This window comes from Hyla sarda, chromosome 6 (assembly GCF_029499605.1).
Source record: "Hyla sarda isolate aHylSar1 chromosome 6, aHylSar1.hap1, whole genome shotgun sequence".
NCBI classification, from domain to species: Eukaryota; Metazoa; Chordata; class Amphibia; order Anura; family Hylidae; genus Hyla; species Hyla sarda.
In genome coordinates, this window is record NC_079194.1 from 269,637,175 (window position 1) to 269,657,887 (window position 20,713).

The following is a 20,713-nucleotide window of genomic DNA, read 5'->3' on the forward strand; positions in this document are numbered from 1 at the left end:
ATTTTTTTTACGTTTACGCTACTCGCTGTGCGGGGTCATAACTTTTAATAGTTTAGACAAATCCGCACACAACAATACTTAAAGGGGTATTCCTGGAATTTTTTTTTTATTTGACTATGTTACTGGGGCTGTATAGTTAGTGTAGTTCATAATATAGTGTCTGTACCTCAGGTGTGACGGTTTTCTCACAATTCTTCTGTGATTTTCACCCAAATATGTGGCCGAGACCTGACTCACTAGTCAGCTGATGACAAGTAGCCTGTCTGCTTCAATGGGTGGAGGGATCGCTTGGTGGGAGAGAGTTCAACTGCAACTAATGCAACAGCTGTGGGCACCCTGATTGAAAACCACAGGTCTTTTCATGGATGCAGCTAATTTATGTTTCAATGGGTGTGATAGCTGATGTGTGGGAGGGAGGAAAATTGAATTGTGGGATTTGTAGTAAAAAATAAAAAATAAAAAAAAAGTCAAAACAGGAAATACAAGTTCACAAAAAGCTAGCCACAGTGTTATGGTAATCTCATGACATAGCCATTTAGCCCCAAGACAAGCACAGATCCTTCCTAAGCATGTCCATTACTGCCTGCCAGTTACATACTAAAAATCAGCTTATGGTGGATAACCCCTTTAATATGTCTATTATGTAGCCGTTCCTCACCCCCTATGAAGTGAGCACAAATCTTGCGCTCGCTACATAGACACTTAACACTCCAGGGCATGCAGGTGCACACTGGTGCATTAAGTCCCAGGTGGCAAGAGAGTACAATCATGCCCAATGTCGTCTGTGTTAAAGGAGTTGTCCGACCCTTTTTTCTTTTTGGAATATACAGTGGGGCAAAAAAGTATTTAGTCAGCCACCAATTGTGAGATCAGAGAGGCCTGTAATTTACATCATAGGTATACCTCAACTATGAGAGACATAATGAGAAAAAAAATCCATAAAAAATCACATTGTCTGACTTTTAAAGAATTGATTTGCAAATTAAGTTGGAAAATAATATTTGGTCACCTACAAACAAGCAAGATTTCTGGCTGTCACAGAATTGTAACTTCTTCTGTAAGAGTCTCCTCTGTCCTAAACTCATTACCTTTATTAATGGCACCTGTTTGAGTTTGTGGACAGGTGTCTTTTATACTGATAACAAGTTCAAACAGTCACACTTCAAACTCCACTATGGCCAAGACCAAAGAACTGTCGAAGGACACCAGAAACATAATTGTAGACCTGCACCAGGCTGAGAAGACTGAATCTGCAGTAGGCAAGCAGCTTTGTGTGAAGAAATCGACTGTGGGAGCAATTATTAGAAAATGGAAGACATACAAGACCACTAATGTACCTCGATCTGGGGCTCTATCTCACCCCGTGGTGTCATAATGATCACAAGAACAGTGAGCAAAAATCCCAGAACCACACGGGGGACCTAGTGAATTACCTTACTGCTTAAGCCAGTAAATGTCCGGGCCCGTCTGAAGTTTGCTAGAGAGCATTTGTATCATCCAGAAGGAGTATTGGGAGAATGTCATATGGTCAGATGAAACCAAAGTAGAACTTTTTGGTAAAAACTCAGCTCGTCATGTTTGGATGTAACTCAGCATTCTTTCTCCTCCAAAGTCCAATCCTACTGTGAAGGATGGGGGTGGAAACATCATGCTTTGGAGCGGTTTTTCTGCTAAGGGACCAGGACGATTGATCCGTGTAAAGGAAAGAAAGAATGGGGCCATGTATTGTGGAGATTTTGAGTGAATAACTCCTTCCATCAGCAAGATCATTGAATATGAAACGTGGCTGGGTCTTTCAGCATGAAAATGATCCGAAACACACCACCCGGGCAATGAAGGAGTGGCTTTGTAAGAAGCATTTCAAGGTCCTGGAGTGGCCTAGTCAGTCTTCAGATCTCAACCCCATAGAAAACCTTTGGAGGGAGTTGAAAGTCCGTGTTGCCCAGTGACAGCCCCAAAACATCACTGCTCTAGAGGAGATCAGCATGGAGGAATGGGCCAAAATACCAGCAACAGTTTGTGAAAACCTTGTGAAGACTTACAATAAACATTTAACCTCTGTCATTGCCAACAAAGGGTATATAACAAAAGTATTGAGATGAACTTTTGTTATTGACCAAATACTTATTTTCCACCATAATTTGCAAATAAATTCTTTAATAATCAGACAGTGATTTTATGGATTTTTTTTCTTATTATGCCTCTCATAATATTATATATATATATATATATATATATATATATATATATATATATATATATATATATATATATATATGTATAGTATTATTAGTCTCTCATAGTATACCACCTATGATGAAAATTACAGGCCTCTCATCTTTTTAAGTGGGAGAACTTGCACAATTGGTGGCTGACTTTTCCTCAGCCTTTTGCCTCCATGCCCCTGGCCATCCTCTATTGCTGCTTTTCTGATGTGTGTTTGTTTACATAAAGAACTTCCTGTTATCATATCCTATACAGGTTGCAGGAGTCGCCAGGGCTGACATCACAGACAGCTTTTCAAGCCTCCTTTTTTTTACACCCTACTCTCCAAATGTCCTCCACTTATTGTATCCCTAGGCAGAGAAATACACGGCTCTGTATTACTAGACATGCATGTCTATAAGACAGCATGATGGCTCAGTGGTTAGCACTTTTGCCTTGCAGTGCTGGGATTATTGGTTCAAGTCGCTATATTTATTATTTGTTTTAAAAATATTTGCAAAATATTGGACGCTTTTACTACAAGGTAGGGATGTTGCTAGGGTCCCAAAACATCTGGTGTTGCATTTTGACCTTCAGACCCTCAGTCAGGCCAGGACTAAAAGCAGTACCATAAACACAAAATTGTGTCTGTATTATGCTAGCAGGAGCATACCCCTATACTATTTTATATAATCCAGTATCTTTCAAGACAAAAAAATACCACAAAAAGATGAGGGAAAAATGCAGTAATTTACTGTCACACAATATCTGCAGCTGGTTTATGCTGGTTTGTGCTGGATGCATATTTGTTGCAAGTTTCACATTTTGCATTGCAAAGGGGAAATATACATCAACTTCATAGTGAATACGTATCCAGCAGTGCATGTACAAGCTGCGGATTTTATGCGAATTAATCTGTGCCATAAAATTACAGCACGTGAGTCTTCCTTCACGTGATATATTTTTGGCTTGAAACAAGGGGGAGAGGTGTAACACTCACGGTTCAGTAGACAGGAACACTGGAGGTAGTAGATCCACTGGACCTGTGTGGCAGATGATGTGGGCCGTGTTCTGAATGCTTTTGCGGTGGGAGGGGAGGGGGGGGGGTAGTGGGTTGTGGCGCAGCGGGGCCAGGGGGGTTGCGGGCTGCTCGGCGGGAGCAGGATGTGCGACCATCATGGTGTGCCTCCAGTTGTTTCCCCACTACAACTCCCAGCATGCCCTGACAGCCAGTAGATGTCAGGGCATGCTGGGAGTTGTAGTGGTGAAACAGCTGGAGGCACCCTGTTAGGAGAACTAAGGGCGGAAGTTGGCCCCCAGCAGGCATCAGTGTCGTGGTGCCTGCTGGGGAAGTCTGCCTGGTAGTGAGCACACTACCAGGTAGACTAAATGCCATTTTTAAAATAGTAAAAATAAATAAATAAAGACAGGGAGGGTGTAAGGGACAGAAGGGCAATAGGCAGGGACAGAAAGAAAAAAAAACATGATGGTGGGAGCTACCCTTTAAAGACATCAGAAGAGCTGGAGACATGGGAACAAGATTCTTTTGTGAAAACCAGTTTATGACAAGGGGCTTGAGGAGAGAAACATGAAATGAATTAGGAATAAGTAAGGTAGCAGCCAAATGGAGTTTGTAAGATACAGGCTTCATTTTTTACAAGGCTTGGAAGGGACCAAGCTTGTAGCAGGGTATCTTGAACCCAATATATTTGGAGGAAAGCCAAACCTTGTCACCAGGAGAGAAGGACAGAGGAGATCTACTATCAGCTTGTGCTTTTAATGCGTGAGGAAGCATAAGACAGAGACTAACGAGTTTGTTGCCAAATGTAAGTGAAGTCCCGGACAAGCTCATCAACAGCTGGCACACCGGAAGAAACTGTAAGTGGAAGAGGAGAACGGAGATGAAGACAATAAACAACAAAAAAGGGAGAAGACCTTGTAGACTCGGAATCCTTATGATTATATGAGAATTCTGCCCAAGAGAGTAGGTCAACCCAGTCATCCTGGCAAGCTGAAACAAAATTACAAAGAGAAGTCTCCAGAATTTGATTAACCCTCTCCACCTGACTGTTGGACTGAGGGCGGTAGGCAGAGGAGAAGTCCAGATTGATGTCAAGACGGGTACAAAGAGCTCGCCTGAATTTAGAAACAAACTGAACTACGCGATCCGAAACGATATGCTGTGGAAGACCGTGCAGACGAAGGATATGAAGCAAGAAATACTTACTTAACCAGCTGTGGAACAGATGGGAGGCCAGGTAGAGGGATGAAATGTGCCATTTTGTAAAACCGATCGACAACAACCCAAATGACCGTGTTATTACGGGAAAGGGGGCAGATCGGTGATAAAATCCATAGCGATGTGGGACCAGGGAGTCTCCAGAATGGGCAAAGGCTGCAAGAGTCCAGCTGGTTTCTGCCGAGGAGTTTTTTCACGGACACAAGTATCACAGGAACGAACAAAATCGGAAACGTCACGTTCTAGATGCGGCCACCAGTAGTGCCGAGAAATTAGGAGTAAAGTCTTGCGTACACCAGGATGACCTGCCAACAGAGAAGAATTACCCCATTTCAGTACCTTGCATTAAAATCTTGCAGGCACAAAGGATTTTCCAGGAGGAACTTGCTGAATATCGGCAGGAGCGACAGAAATCAAGTGATCAGGAGGAATAATATGCCTTGGTGGGGAGTCCAAAACTATGACGACAGAAGACCTGGAAAGAGCATCAGCTCTGATGTTCTTGTTAGCTGGATGGATGTGAATGTAGAAATTGAATCGAGAAAAGAACAAAGACCACCTTTCCTGACCAGGATTCAATCGCTGAGCAGACTGAAGGTACAGAAGATTCTTATGATCTGTGTAGATGCTGACCGGATGAGAAGACCCTTCTAATAAATGTCGCCATTCCTCCAAGGCAAGCTTAATAGCAAGGAGTTCTCAATTTCCAATGGAGTATTTCATTTCAGCAGGTGAGAAAGTCTTGGAAAAGAAACCACAAGTTACAGTCTTAACCTTAGCATTTCTCTGGGTAAGAACGTCACTGGCTCCAACAGAGGAGGCATCAACCCCCAGGTCTTGAAAGCATGGGAGCAGAGCAAAATGCTGACTTTAAAGGCAGAAGGCCTGTTCGGCCTCAGGAGGCCAGGTCTTGGGATTAGAGCCCTTTTTGGTGAGAGCCACATTCGGAGCAACCAAGGAAGAGGAATGTGGGATAAATTGACAATAATAGTTTGCGAATCCCAGAATAGAGAGGATTCTTCTGAAGGCGTTGAAGAACCTGACGAACATGAGTACGATGCTCCTCTAAGTTGGTAGAGAAGATCAAGATGTCATCTAGGTACACGACAACACAGGTGTAGAGAAGGTCCCTGAAGATGTCATTGACAAATTCTTGGAAAACTGCAGGAGCGTTGCAGAGACCAAAAGGCATCACAAGATACTCAAAATGTCCATCACTCGTATTGAAGGCAGTGTTCCATTCCGCAGATACAGATAAGGTTATATGCACCCTGTAGGTCCAACTTGGAGAAGACCTTGGCTCCTCGGAGACGGTAAAAAAGTTCGGAGATAAGAGGAAGTGGATAATGATTTTTGACTGTAATCTTAAGTCCCCTATAGTCAATACTAGGTCGGAGAGAACCATCCTTCTTCCCAACAAAGAAGAATCCTGCTCTGGCAGGAGAAGAGGACTTAGGGATAAAACCCTTTTGGAGGTTCTCCTGGCTATACTTCACCATGGCTTGGGTCTCAGGAACCGATAACAGGTAAATTCTTCCACGAGGAGGTGTGGTACCCGGCAGTAAATCAATGGAGCAATCGTAAGGACGATGTGGAGGTGGAGACTCTGCTTCATGCAGAATACGTCCCAAAAATCTTGGTAAGGTAGAGGTAGACCAGGTAAAGGAGGAGGACGAGCAACAACTATAGGCAGGACTGCACTGAGACTGTCCCCAGCGAATAATTTCTCCAGTTCTCCAATCAAGTTGCGGAGAATGATGTCGCAGCCAAGGTAGACCAAGGAGAAGTATAGAGGTACAGTGAGGAAGCACATAGAACTCAATCTCTTCTTTATGCAAACCTCCCACTTGCATGATGAGAGGCTTAGTACGGAAAAGCATTTTACAGTCCAGATTTTGTCCATCAACAGAAGAGATTAACAAAGGCTTGGCAAGCCGAGTAACAGGAAGATGATATTTATGGACCAAAGAGGCATCAATGAAATCACCTGCGGAGTCCAAAAATGCAGAAGCGCTGAAAGAAAACTTGACGGAAGCGTAGACTTGTACAGGGATGGTCAAGCGAGGAGAGGCAGTAGTCACACTTAGGGATGCCTCTCCCACATACCATAGGTGCGAGCATTTCCAGGATACCGTGGATGAACTGAACAGTCTTTGAGGAAGTGTTCCGGGCTAGCACAATACAAGCACAAATTCTCACTGCGTCGTCGTGACCTCTCCTGTTACGCAAGATGAGAAAGATCCACCTGCATAGCCTCACCGGCAAGAGACGCAGGAAACTGTGAAGGTGGACTATGGAACACGGGTGCCAGGTGAGGATATCTCCGTGTTCGGGCAGGTTCTCTCTCTAAACGCAGTTCTTCCTGCCTCTCAGCAAAACGCACATCAATACGTATGGCCAAGTGGAGAAGTTTAGTCAAAGAAGACTGAGAATCACATTCAGAGAGGGCATCTTTCATCCTGCTTGACAGTCCTTTTTTGAATGTGGCACACAAGGCCTCATTATTCCATGCTAGTTCTGAGGCTATTGTTCGGAATTGAACCGCGTAGTCACCAACGGAAGAATTCCCTTGACAGAGGTTCAGCTGAAGAGGCACGTGCGGGTTCCTCAAAGACACTGTGGAATTTTGCCAGTAAAGCGGTCAAGTTGGAAGATACCGGGTCACTGTGGTCCTAAAGGGGTGTAGCCCAGGGCTTTTCGGGACAGTAGGCTAATGACAAAGACCACTTTAGCACGTTCCTTCAGAAACTGTTCAGACATGAGCTCCATATGCATAAAGCACTGTGTAACGAAGCCTCTGCATAACTTGGAATCACCGTCATACTTAGAGGGTAAAGGTAGACATAGCTGGGAGCCTGAGGAAACTGCAGGGATTGGTTGGAGAGAGTGGTGCTGGTTGCAGGTGCTGTTGCTGTTGTTGCTGCTGCTGCATTGCCAATAGCTGTTGCATCATAGCAGATAGCTGAGAGAGTTGCTGTGCCTGTCGGGCCAACTGCTGCAACTGAGGTACCACAACAGAGGGAAGATCCACAACTTCAGGCAGGGGTACCTCAGCTGGATCCATGGCCGGATCTTCCTGTAACACTCACTGTTCAGTAAACAGGAACACTGAAGGTAGTAGATCCACTGGACCTGTGTGGCAGATGACGCAGGCTGTACCAGGGAGCGGAGTCTAAGGTGCCGCTGGTTTTCACCAGAGCTTGCCGCAAAGCGGGATGGACTTGCTGCGGCAGGCAACACCCAGGTCGCTACCCCTGGCACAACTCAACCACACAGGCGGCTGAGAAGATTTGAAATACAGATGGGAAAAAGCAACTCGTAGTCTGGATAGCAGAAGGTCAGGGCTGGCAGCACAGGTGCGTAGTCAGGAACGAAGCAGGAGGTCAGTAGGCAGGCGGCACAAAAGCAAGGTCAGGAACGTAGCAGGAGGTCAGTAACAAGGCAAGGCAAAATACAGTAACGCTTTCTCAATGGCACAAGGCAACAAAGATCCGGCAGGTATGTGGGGGGAGGAGCAGGAACTTTGAGGAGACAAAGGTGTAGCACATAATTATGGGCTTCTTTCATTTTTTATGAAGTCCGCTGAAAAATGAAAGAAGCCATCTGTTTGGTTGGTATGGGCTACCTCACTACTCTTCCTCTACACAGGTTTTGATCTTCCCCACACTTTATATACATAGGCACACACTGCATTTACCTACATGCACACTGTATATACATAGACACACTGTGTACACCTACCTACACACACACACACACTGTATATAGCTACACATACTGTATATACATACACACTTTGTATACCTACACACACACACACACACACACACTGTATATACCTAGGGGCTGACTGACAACACTCAGGGCCCCAGGTCCAAAAAAGCAAGGGCCCCCTGCGATGCTCTGCCGCTGGTCACACTTCTGCCGCTATTCCACCCAAATCCCTCCACCACTCCTACACACAAAATAAACTAAGATAGATATATATATATATATATATATATATATATATATATAACACTTTAAAGGTAGGTAATATAATTTAGCATGACCAATACTACCAGTATAGAAGGAGTAAATATATACCACCCCACAATAACTGTATAATACCGCCACATAACTGTATAATACCACCGTATAACTGTACTAAATAAAACCACTACAGTACACCAAGATCAGTATACTATACAGGATCTTTATACTATATAAGTGATTATATACAGTGCCCATATAGCGGTAGATACCAGGTGTTCAGAGATCTGTATACAATATAAGTGATTATATACAGGACCATATAGCAGTAGATATCAGCTGTACACAGGATCTGTACACCATAAAAGTGATTACAGTTAAATCTTGGGACTCACAATTACAGCTTTTCTTCTTCGTCCGGATCAGACTGCCATGTCGATCTCTTACCATCTGCAGGACAAATGTGCTAGACTCCGCATTTTTTTTTTCAGTGCCGTCCCCTCCTCTACACAATCTCCCCATCTATAGGCCCAAAAACTGTAATAATGCCCTCCTTGGTGTCCTGCACAGTAAAAAAGGGCAGGTAGGTAGGCAGGTAAATAGGTAACCAGGTAGGTAGATCAGGATTCCCCCACAGAAGGTGTAGGCAGCAGAGTTCCCCCACAGTAGGTGAAGACAGCAGAGTTCCCTCACCGTAGGTGTAGGCAGCAGGGTCCCCCCACAGTAGGTGTAGGCAACAGAGTCCCCCCAACAGTAGGTGTAGGCAGCACAGTCTATAGGTTGAAGCTGCACTGTGTGTAACTCTCTTCACGCTCCCAACAGGAGATTCAGGGCACTGAACATTCTATTCAGGACATGTGCCCTGAAAGTTTAAGCCTATTAACACCCCTGCTACTAGGGTTTTGCAGCAGCATGGTGGCTCAGTGGTTAGCACTGTTGCTTTAACTTGCTGGTTTTCTGGGTTCAAATCTCTCCCTATAATTATTTTAGTTTTATATATTTGGGAAACATAGGACTCAAGGACTATAGGACTACAAGTGCATGTAAGCAGCGTGGTGGCTTAGTGCTTAGTACTATTGCCTTGCAGTGCTTGTGACCTGGGTTTAAAACTTTTTTTAACATAGCAGCCAAATATAGGATTCTGTCACTACAAAAGGTATAATGGTGGCTCAGTGGTTAGCGTTTTTGTCTTCTGTGGGTTCAAATATCTCTCTATATATATTCTGGGTTCAAATAGCTCTATTATATACCGTATATATATTTATTTTATATGTTTATTAGGGAAACATAGGGGACTTCCACTTTTCTTTATGGCCAAATGTCATCTAATTCAAATAGTTAGTTTCTTCCATCTTCTGTTCCCCCTTCAAACCTTCCCTTTACTGTTATGTCATGCTGATGTTCATAGCTACATTCTGCTTTACTAAATTCATAGTGACAGACAAGAGACTGGGCATAGCAGGAAGGTGGCCTTAACTTTCCCAACATACGTGGTTATGGGTTATCTTGTATTTTTTGGTTTGTGGCTAATTGGATTCACAAATCCTCCATGCAATCAGCAACATGGAAAGAGAGTTGGTGGATCTCTGGAATGTCACAGGTCTTCTACTCAAAGCTACCCCTCCCTGTCAAACATTCTGTTTAATTACTGGATACTGTGTTTGCTTGGAAGGAGATTTGGAAACAATTTCACCTTCCATTCTTGGTTTTGAAGCATATGCCGATCTCTAGCCACCCAGAATTTCCCCAGGGTATTTCCTCCCGCTCATTATTTCTGTGGAATGACAAGGGCCTATGTATTGTAAGTGACCTTATAGATAGGACCAATAGATGTTGGTTGTCCCTTGGACTCTTATGGCCAAATTTGTTCTACCTGTTTTCCAAATGTTACTGATCAACCAGATATACTCCTTTTATAGATACAGATTACGCAATTTAGATAAAGAAGCAGCGAATCACTTATATCCTGTCTCAGTCTTCTCTCCCACCCTTAGACGTGTCTTACTTAAGACACATCTTAAGACACTTCTCTCAGCCTGGTCCACTTGTATACCGGATAACAATATCTCCCAGTGTATCCTACACGGCTGGTATACTGTACCTCGATATATTATTAATGAAACGTGGCGCAAGACTTATTATAAAGGCACTTTATGGGTTCAATATACTTCCCTCCGACTTCCCTGACAAAATCACCACGTGGCACAGTCTGATGATGTCCATCCTCTGACAACTATTGGCACATGGTACTATCCTATAGTCATGACACTTGGGATCTTACTTTGCCTTTCACACCTAAAGCACTGCTTTTTTTTTTTTATCACTTTAGGACTCCAGAACCGGGCCAGCCAGGGCTTCCTAAAGGGCCCCAGTGACCTTTATATGCTCACAGGTAATCACCCACAAGACCATCAGCCAATCATTTAGCAAAATAATATCTATATGGCCATTATAGACTTATAAAAATCCTTCTTATTAGTGGTCAATGTTACCTCATACTTGCTGTGACCTGCACTCCAGAATGACATACTTCCTTATAGGTCACATGATCCTCTGATCATTTGATCTCAATCCTAAAGTTCCAGAATGACATATTTCCTTTTGGATTACAAGATCCTTCAAGCATGTGATCTCAACTTAGAGAAAAAATGACTCCCTAGTATCACTGCATCCATTTAAAAATGCAGAACCCATCGGGGGGGGGGGGGGGGAGGCTAGCCAATAAATTGACAAAACCAAAGTGCTCTTGTATAGTGTTGAGCGGCATAGGCCATATTCGAATTCGCGAATATTCGCGAATATATGGACGAATATTCGTCATATTCGCGAATATTCGCATATTCGGAATATTCTCGTTTTATTTTCGCATATGGGAATATTCGCGCGTGCGAAAATTAACATATACGAAAATTAGCATACACAAAAATTTACATAAGCGAAAATTCGCATATGCAAATATTCGCATATGCGAAAATTCGCACACCAGTCTCACATAGTAGTATTAGAGCCTTCTTACACCACATAAGCTGGAAGCAGAGAAGGATGATCACTGTGATGTGTACTGTGAAAAATAAACAAAAAAAAACAAAACAAATATTCGTAATTACGAATATATAGCGCTATATTCGCGAATATTCGCGAATTCGCGAATATGCGATATTCGCGAATAAAATTCGAATTGCGAATATTCGCGAGCAACACTGCTCTTGTATCTGTAGATAACAGATGACTCACCCAGGTATTTATAAATATAGAATGAAGATAATAGCATTATATGTATACGTGCATATTTTTGCCGAGATCTGCTGCAGATTTTGCTGCCCATTGACTTCAATGGGTTACAAAAACTTCTGTAGCAGATCTGCAGCAGAAAATACGCTTGTGTGAACGCACCCTGAGCCTTTGTTTCCAATAGTTTTTGTTTTGTCGTTTCCTTTTGGGGGGGTGGGGGGGGGTGGGGGAGTCCCACCCCAAATTTGCCATACTGGGTTTGTTTTATTTTTTTTTTTGTGTAAAAAAAATGTTATGACCAGATGTTAACTGGAGATCAGAGGGGAAATATGAAATGCCAAACCCACTTTGTGTTTTTCCACTCTTCTCTAGCATTTATTTTATTTTAGTTTTTTGCTTAGGGACAGTTTAAAAGAATTGCAGCAAGAAAAATGTAATGTATTTGAGCCACTGTGGGTTTTCCCCAATGGTTTTTCCACAACTGAAAATTCAAAGCAGACCACCATTAAAGTCAATGTAATCTGCTACGCTCACACGTGTGTATTTTGTTGCGGTTTATTGCTGTAGACATCCGGGGGGTTTGGGCAACGGGGTAATTATAATGCCCTCCTTTTATGTGCCCCTTACTTAAAATGCCCCCTGAGGGTGCAGGACAGGGGGCATTATATGTGAAGGGAACATAACGGGGCATTATAAGTCGAAGCACATTTTATATTAACGGCCCAAGACAGGGGGGGCATTATAAGTGAGGGGGCACATGACAGGGGGGCATTATAAGTGAGGGGCACATGACAGGGGGCCTCCTCACGTATAATGCCCCCCTGTCATGTGCCCCTCACATTTAATGCCCCCTGTCATGTGCCCCTTACTTAAAATGCCCCCTGAGGGTGCAGAACAGGGGGCATTATAAGTTAGGAGTACATAAGAGGGGGCATTAAATGTGAGGGGCACATGACGGGGGCATTATAAGTGAGGGGCACATAACAGGCCCTCACTTATAATGCCCCCCTGTCTTGGGCCCCTCACTTATAATGCCCCCCTGTCTTGGGCCGCTAACATAATGTACTTCAACTTATAAAGCCCCCTGTTATGTGCCCCTTACTTATAATGCACCCTGAAGGGGCAGGACAGGGGGCATATGTGAGGGGAACATTACAGGGGCATTATATGTGAGGGGCACATGACAAGGGGGCATTATAAGTGAGGAACCCCCTGTCATGTGCCCCTAACATATAATGTGCCCTGTCTTATAATGCCCCCTGTTATGTTCCCCTCACTTATAATGCCCCCTGAAGGAGCAGGATTGGGGGGCATTATATGTGAGGGGAACATTGCAGGGGCATTATATGTGAGGGGCACAGCACAGGGGGTATTATATGGTAGGGGCACAGGACAGAGGGCATTATTATTATGAGGGGGAACAGGACAAGTCATAGTTATATGTGCGGGCACAGGATGGTGCATTACTACTATATATGAGGGGCACAGAGTATAAGGAATTTCTGGGGTAGTACGGTTTTCATTAGTCACAATACATCACAGTATTGTATTCAGAGGGATATTTAGAGCGTACAGTGTGTGGTAGTATTATATTCAGAGGGTAAAGTGTGTGGGCAGTATTAGATTCTGAGGGTAAAGTGTGTGGGCAGTATTATATTCTGGGACTGACCTGTGTGCGGCGGTGTGGAGCAGCAGTTGGTGGTGAGTGACAGCCTCCTGCTGTTGCTTAGCAACAGCTCCCAGCATGCAAAACGGGCATGCTGGGAGCTGTAGTTATGTAACAGCAGGAGGCAGACCACCACAACTCCCAGCATTCCCTTATGGGCATGCTGGGACTTATAGTTTTGCAATAGCTGGAGGCGCATTTTTTCTATGGAAAAGTGTACCTTCAGCTGTTGTATAACTACAACCCCCAGCTTGCACAAACAGCTAAAGTGCATGTTGGGAGTTGTAGTGGTGCATCTGCTGGTTGCATAACTACAACTCCCAGCATGCCAGTTGGCTGTCGGTGACTGCTGAGAGTTGTAGTTTTGCAACAGCTGAAGGCACACTGGTTGTGAAACTCAGTTATTTTTTTTACCTAACTCAGTTTCACGACCGGTGTGCCTCCAGCTGTTGCAAACTACAACTCCCAGCATGCAAGGTACATGCTGGGAGTTGTAGTTTTGCAACAGATGGAAGCACACTGGTTGTGAAACACTGAGTTAGGTCACAAACTCAGTAATACATAACCAGTGTGCCTACAGCTGTTGCAAAACTAAAACTCTCAGCATGTACAGTCTGTCAGCACATGCTGGGAGTTGTAGTTTTGCAACAGCTGGATGTTCCGCCCTCCCCAATGTGAACGTACAGGGTACACTCACATGGGCGGAGGTTTACAGTAAGTATCCGGCTGCAAGTTTGAGCTGCGGCAAATTTTCTGCCGCAGCTCAAACTGCCAGCGAGAAACTACTGTGAACCCCCGCCAGTGTGACTGTACCCTAAAAACACTACACTACACTACCACAAAATAAAATAAAAAGTAAAAAACACTACATATACCCCTACATAGCCCCCCTCCCCAATAAAAAATGAAAAATGTCTGGTACACCACTGTTTCCAAAACGGAGCCTCCAGCTGTTGCAAAACAATTACTCCCAGTATTACCAGACAGCCACTGACTGTCCAGGCATGCTGGGAGTTTTACAACAGCTGGAGGCACCCTGTTTGGGAATCACTGGCGTAGAATACCCCTACGTCCACCCCTATGCAAATCCCTAATTCAGGCCTCAAATGCGCATGGCGCTCTCACTTTGGAGCCCTGTCGTATTTCAAGGCAACAGTTTAGGGTCACATATGGGGTATCGCCGTACTCGGGAGAAATTGTGTTACAAATTTTGGAGGCTATTTTCTGCTTTTACCCTTTTTAAAAATGTAAATTTTTAGGGAAAACAAGCATTTTAGGTAAAAAAAAATATATATTTTTTTTTTTACATATGCAAAAGTCGTGAAACACCTGTGGGGTATAAAGGTTCACTTAACCCCTTGTTACGTTCCCCGAGGGTTCTAGTTTCCAAAATATAATGGCATGTGTTTTTTTTTTGCTGTCCTGGCACCATAGGGGCTTCCTAAATGCGGCATGCCCCCAGAGCAAAATTTGCTTCCAAAAAGCCAATTGTGACTACTCCTCTTCTGAGACATGTAGTACTCCAGCAGAGCACTTTTCACCCCCCATATGAGGTGTTTTCTGAATCGGGAGAAATTGGGCTTCAAATTTTGGGGGGTATTTTTTGCTATTACCCTTTTTAAAAATTACAAATTTTGGGGAAAACAAGCATTTTAGGTAAAATTATTATTTTTTTTACATTTGCTAAAGTCATGAATCACCTGTGGGGTATTAAGGCTCACTTTATCCCATGTTACATTCCCCGAGGGGTCTAGTTTCCAAAATGGTATACCATGTGTTTTTTTTTACTGTTTTGACACCCTAGGGGCTTCCTAAAGGTGACATGCCCCCCAAAAACCATTTCAGAAAAATGTTCTCTCCAAAATCCTCTTGTCGCTCCTTCGCCTCTGAGCCCTCTATTGCGCCCGCCGAACAATGTACATAGACATGAGGTATGTGCTTACTCGAGAGAAATTGGGCTACTAATACATGTAAAAATTTTCTCCTTTTACCACTTGCAAAAATAAAAAAAAATTGGGTCTACAAGAACATGCAAGTGTAAAAAATGAAGATTTTGAATTTTCTCCTTCACTTTGCTGCTAGTCCTGTGAAACACCTAAAGGGTTAAAACTCTGACTGAATGTCATTTTGAATACTTTGGGTGGTGTAGTTTTTATAATGGGGTATTTCTAATATGAAGACCGTTCAAATCCACTTCAAAACTGAACTGGTCCCTGAAAAAAATTGAGTTTGAAAATGTTGTGAAAAATTGGAAAATTGCTGCTGAACTTTGGGATTTTAAACCAAGAAAGGATGCAAGTTACCACAAAAATGTACTACTATGTTAAAGTAGAATATGTCACGAAAAAAACAATCTCGGAATCAGAATGATAACTAAAAGCATTCCAGAGTTATTAATGTTGAAAGTGACAGTGGTCAGATGTTCAAAAAACGCTCTGGTCCTTAAGGCCAAAATGGGCTTGGTCCTTAAGGGGTTAAACCCGCAAAAAAATATGTTTTGCTGGCTTTTTTTGTATAAATTTGACGTGTGAAACATCCAACCAATCAGAGGACCTGTCGAAGAGGGGGTCCCACCCCTCGAAACGCGTAGTCCACAAGCAATAAGAATAAAGGATATTTATTTATTTTACTCCTTGTCCGTATCAGTTTATATACGATCATTGGGTGAGCGCCAGGAGGACCTACTTCCCTTTGCAGTTTGCAGCTTCACTTTGAGACTCCTTTGACTTCAATGGTAGTTATATCAGTAGAAAATCTGCAGCAAGCCCATGTGAACAAACCCTAAGGCTACACAGAATTTCCGTGCGGGCATTCCACCGACAGTGGAGTGTCTCAGACAGCGTTGCATTTCCGTGTACTTCCTGCAGAAAGAATAGACATGTCTATTCTTTCTGCAGACTCCGGTATCAGGATTTCAAAAGTAGAAACTTTGCAGAAATTCCGCCGTGTGCACAGTACACAGTACTGATCCGACTAAAATCAATGAGACTCTGCTGCAGAAGCATTCCGCATGGAAGTTCCATTGTGTGAACATAGTCTAAGGGTCCTTTTACACATACACTATCCTGTGCATTTTTGATGCTGCAGATTTTAATGTATACTAAATGACTGAACACAGCTTAAAATCTGCAACATTAAATATAATTTCCGCAGCAGAAAATCTGCAGAAGATCTTATTGAGGTCAATGTAATCTGCTGTGGATCTTCAGTGGTGGAGATTCCAGTGGAGAAAATCCACAGTGGGAAACTCAAACCTGCAGCAGGGAACCTGCCCCCAAGGGTGTTTTCACACATGCAGAACCTGTTGCATATTTGATGCTGCACATTTAAATATAAATTAAATTATTGAATACAGTATCAAATATGCAGAAGATCCTGTATGTATAAATAGACCTGGGTACATTCACAGGTGCATATCTTGCCGCTGATTTTCTGCTGCTGATTTTCCTACTTATTGACTTTAATGGCTAAGAAAATCAGCACCAAAAATACACAAGTGTGAATGAACCCTAGGGAATCTTGGAGTTTTTTCTCTCAGACTCTTAGGAAAATGCAATGAAATGTTTTTTTTTTCTGCCGTTTTTTCCCCACCAATTCTTTAATTGAAATCCTTGAGTCACATAATGAATAAATAACTTGTAATGAGAAAAATGGTAAAATAAAAACGCCAAGACTAAAAACCCCTATTTGGGGGGGGTACTGCATAAAAAATCTCCACAAATGAGTTGTGTGGAATCAAAACCTTGGAGTAAGTTCACATGGGTGGATTCAGTAGCTTGTTTGCACTGCAAGTCTGAGAGGAGGCATATTTTCCACAGGAAAATGTTTGCAGAAAATCTGCTATGAAAGACCCATCAGGTAAACTGGCTGCAAACTCGGTACTCAATTCTACCATGTGAATGCACCCTTAGGGCTCGTTAACACAAATTTTTGTGCGTATTTTCCACAGCTGATCTGCTGTTTTTTATTTTCACCTGCTTATTTTCTGCTGCTTATTTTACAATGGACTTACCAGCAAAAAATAAGTAGCAGAAAAAAAGCTGTAGAAAATAAGCAGCTGAAAATCTGTAGCAAAATCCACTTGTGTGGACGAGCCCTAAGGGTACATGCACACATGCATATTGTATGCAGATTTGTTTCAGCAGATTTTGCTGCCTATAGACTTCAATAGGTAGCAAAATCTGCTAAAGAAAATCTGCAGCAAAAATACGCACGTCTGACCGTACTCTTACGGCTCGTTCACACAAGTAGATTTTGCTGCACATTTTAGACTGTGTTTTGCTGCAAATTTACAGCTGCCTATTTTCTGCAGCTTTTTTTCTGCTGCTTATTTTTTGCTGGTAAGTCAATGATAAAAATCAGCAGCAGAAAATAAGCAGCTGAAAATAAGCTGGAGAAAATAAAAAGCAGCAGATCAGCTGCAGAAAATCCACACAAAAATCTGCTCTTGTGAACGAGCCCTTAGGGCACATTCACGCTGCATATTTTCTGCTGCATATTTTTCTACAGGAAGCAAAATCTCCAGCAGCAAATCTGCAGCAAAAATATGCACATGTGAACGTACCCTTAGGGTAGGGTCACACAGAACGGATCCGCAACGTATTTTACACTGCGGATCTGCTGATGATGGACCCTACATTGTGCCTCCAGCTGTGCCTGCTCATAGCAGCAATCTGTGTGTTCTGCGAGTCACCATGAGAGCATGCGGAGTGTACTCGCACACGTCGTGGCTGCTCTTGGCCTAGCTCAGGCAGCAGGCGCACTGTGAGTACACTGCAGGCTGGTAACACACTGTAGGGTCGTCTGGTCTGATCCATTTGACCCTACCCTTCTGGTACGTTCACAGGTTTGTATTTTGCTGCAGATTTTCCTATCCATTGACTTCAATCAACAGTAGAAAAGCTGCATCAAAATATGCCTGGTGCGAACATGGAGAGGTTGCACTGCGCGTGCTCCAGTTATGACGTGTGCTCCCGCAGCTTGACAGTACTGTTGTCAGAAATTACATCCAGAACAGTCAAGCCAACAGAAGTAAGAAGAATGGGGCATTATCAAAAGAAGAGGAAGAATGGCCAGCAAGGGACACTTGACCTGCACTTCAATCAAGCAAAAAAGCTATTTACATGGGACTCATAGGGATCAAGGTAGGTGAAAATAACTTCATTATTATTTTTAATAACCCAGTACCCAGAAAATGGAAATTTCCCCAGACAACCCCTTTATTGACATGAAAGAGGATGCATTTATACATACCAAAGCTAAGTCTCTGAACTGTGTCTTCATTTTCAGTTGAACAGGTTTTATCAGCATCACTTGCCTAGGATACAAGTAATCAACCATACATGCTGCAAATAAAATAAGGTAAAGGTTATTAAATGAACCTCAATGATTTTGTGTTAGTAATAAGTACAACAGAACAGTTTTAACATACGAAAGTAAACAGGCAACATTGGGAAAATATGTACATACATATTTAAGTGTGGCAGAAACCAATCACAGAGTTTTGCACTAATATTCAGCGATAATATACTGTGCACATTTTTCTAATTGGTGGTCCAGCCTCTATTGCACAAAGGACCAGATAAGTTTACTAGAAGTAGGAGTTAAAACTCTGCAACCAGATCACGGTAAGGCTGGGTTCACACTACGTTTTGTCCCATACGGGAGCGCATACGGCAGGAGGGAGCTAAAACCTCGCGCTCCCGTATGTGACCGTATGCGCTCCCGTATGTCATTCACTTCAATGAGCCGACCGGAGTGAAACGTTCGGTCCGGTCGGCTCATTTTTGCGCCGTATGCGCTTTTACAACCGGACCTAAAACCGTGGCCAGTTTGTAATCAGTCCCCGGAGAGTGTTCGCTCCGGGTCTGATTACGGGCGACCACCGGGCCGGCGGCGTGCGACGTCACGCCTCCGCCCCCGTGTGATGTCACGCTCCGCCACTCAATGCAAGCCTACGGGGGCGGAGGCGTGACGTCACACGCCGCCGGCCCGGTGGTCGCCCGTAATCAGACCCGGAGCGAACACACTCCGTGGACTGACTACAAACGGGGTGCCGCGTGCACGATCACGGGCGTCCCCAGCTGCGTGACTCCCGCGATCAAGCATCTTATCCCCTATCCAAAAGGACATGTGTAAGCACCGGAGAACCCCTTTAACTGCAGGTACTACTACTCCCAACATGTAGTACACTCTGCTCCATGTTGGGAGCTGTAGTATCTGCATTAATAGACAGATCGCAGCGAGTGTAACTTCTGACACCCGCTGCAATCTGTCTATTAATGCAGGTACTACAGCTCTCAGCATGGAGCAGAGTGTACTACATGTTGGGAGTAGTAGTATCTGCAGTTAAGGAAATATCACAGCGGATGTCACTACTGACACCCGCTGTGATCCTCCTGTATAATGTATAGATGCGGCGGCTCTTCTATGGTCCCCTGCACGGCCGTATATATATATACACACACCTATTCATATTTCCCAAAGAGAGCTGTGATTGGCTGGAACCATCTGGCCAATCACAGCTCTCTGCAGGAAATATGAATGTGTGTATATATAAGGCAGTGCAGGGGACCAAAGAAGAGAGCTGGCCGCATCTATACATTATACAGGAGGATCTTAATGGGTGATCTGTCAATTAGTACAGGTACTACTACTCCCATCATGGAACAGTGTGTTCCATGCTGGGAGTGGTAGTACTACCTAAAAAAATAAAATAAAAATAAAATAAAGAACAAAAGTGAAAAACATACACTACATTTTTATTATTGTCAGCTACATTTTTAGGTCCCCCCCACCCACATAAATTGATCCCTTTTCAAAAAGTAATAACATTTCGTTAGATACAATTTTTCTCTTCACTACTGTTTTTTTTTTTTTTTTTTTAATTTCGTAGGGTACCATTAAAAAAAAAAAAAAAAAAAAAAAAAAAAGTGTATTTCCCCATCACTTTTTTGGATCGCTAAAGTCCAAAAAAGAATAAAAACTGCCTGCAAAAACACAAAGTTAAAACCCGCATATCGTTTTTCTTGGCGTTTTTTTCACTCCCATAGACTTCTATGGGAGAAAAATGCCACGAGGCTCCGTAAAGGGGGTCTGACTCACTCGCAAGCGGCGTCCCACACGGAGTCGGTTGCCTAGCAACTCTACGGCTGGATCTTACTTACAGCCCTGGGTTGTCAGTGTGGCTGCCTGGGAGAGGCGCTTTGAACTCCGGCGTGGCGCGCTGCTACGTTCAGACATGAGGTCACGTCACCGGGGTCACCTCACGTCTAAGCCCAGCAGCCCACCATGTCGGAGTTCACTGTGCCACCGAGCAGTGCACCCGCCGCCCTGCTCTCTCTCGTACAGGCCCTGCTTGTCCTCCATGTAAAGAGCCCTGCTTGTTGTCAGTGTACAGA

General features: G+C 43.5%; 1 protein-coding gene across 6 annotated transcripts in view; it reads right to left on the reverse strand.

The window, feature by feature from the left end:
- The window catches only part of LOC130277031 (capping protein, Arp2/3 and myosin-I linker protein 3-like), a 530,598-nt gene that overhangs the window by 471,668 nt on the left and 38,217 nt on the right, over nucleotides 1-20,713 (reverse strand). For 4 of the 6 annotated variants that reach the window (XM_056527256.1, XM_056527257.1, XM_056527255.1 and 1 more), the window contains exon 2: nucleotides 18,567-18,658. In XM_056527256.1, coding sequence (XP_056383231.1) covers nucleotides 18,567-18,658 — 92 coding nt within the window. Of the gene's footprint in view, nucleotides 1-13,316; nucleotides 13,354-18,566; nucleotides 18,659-20,713 lie in introns of those variants that run through there. The other 2 variants (XM_056527258.1, XM_056527259.1) reach the window with 2 other exon arrangements.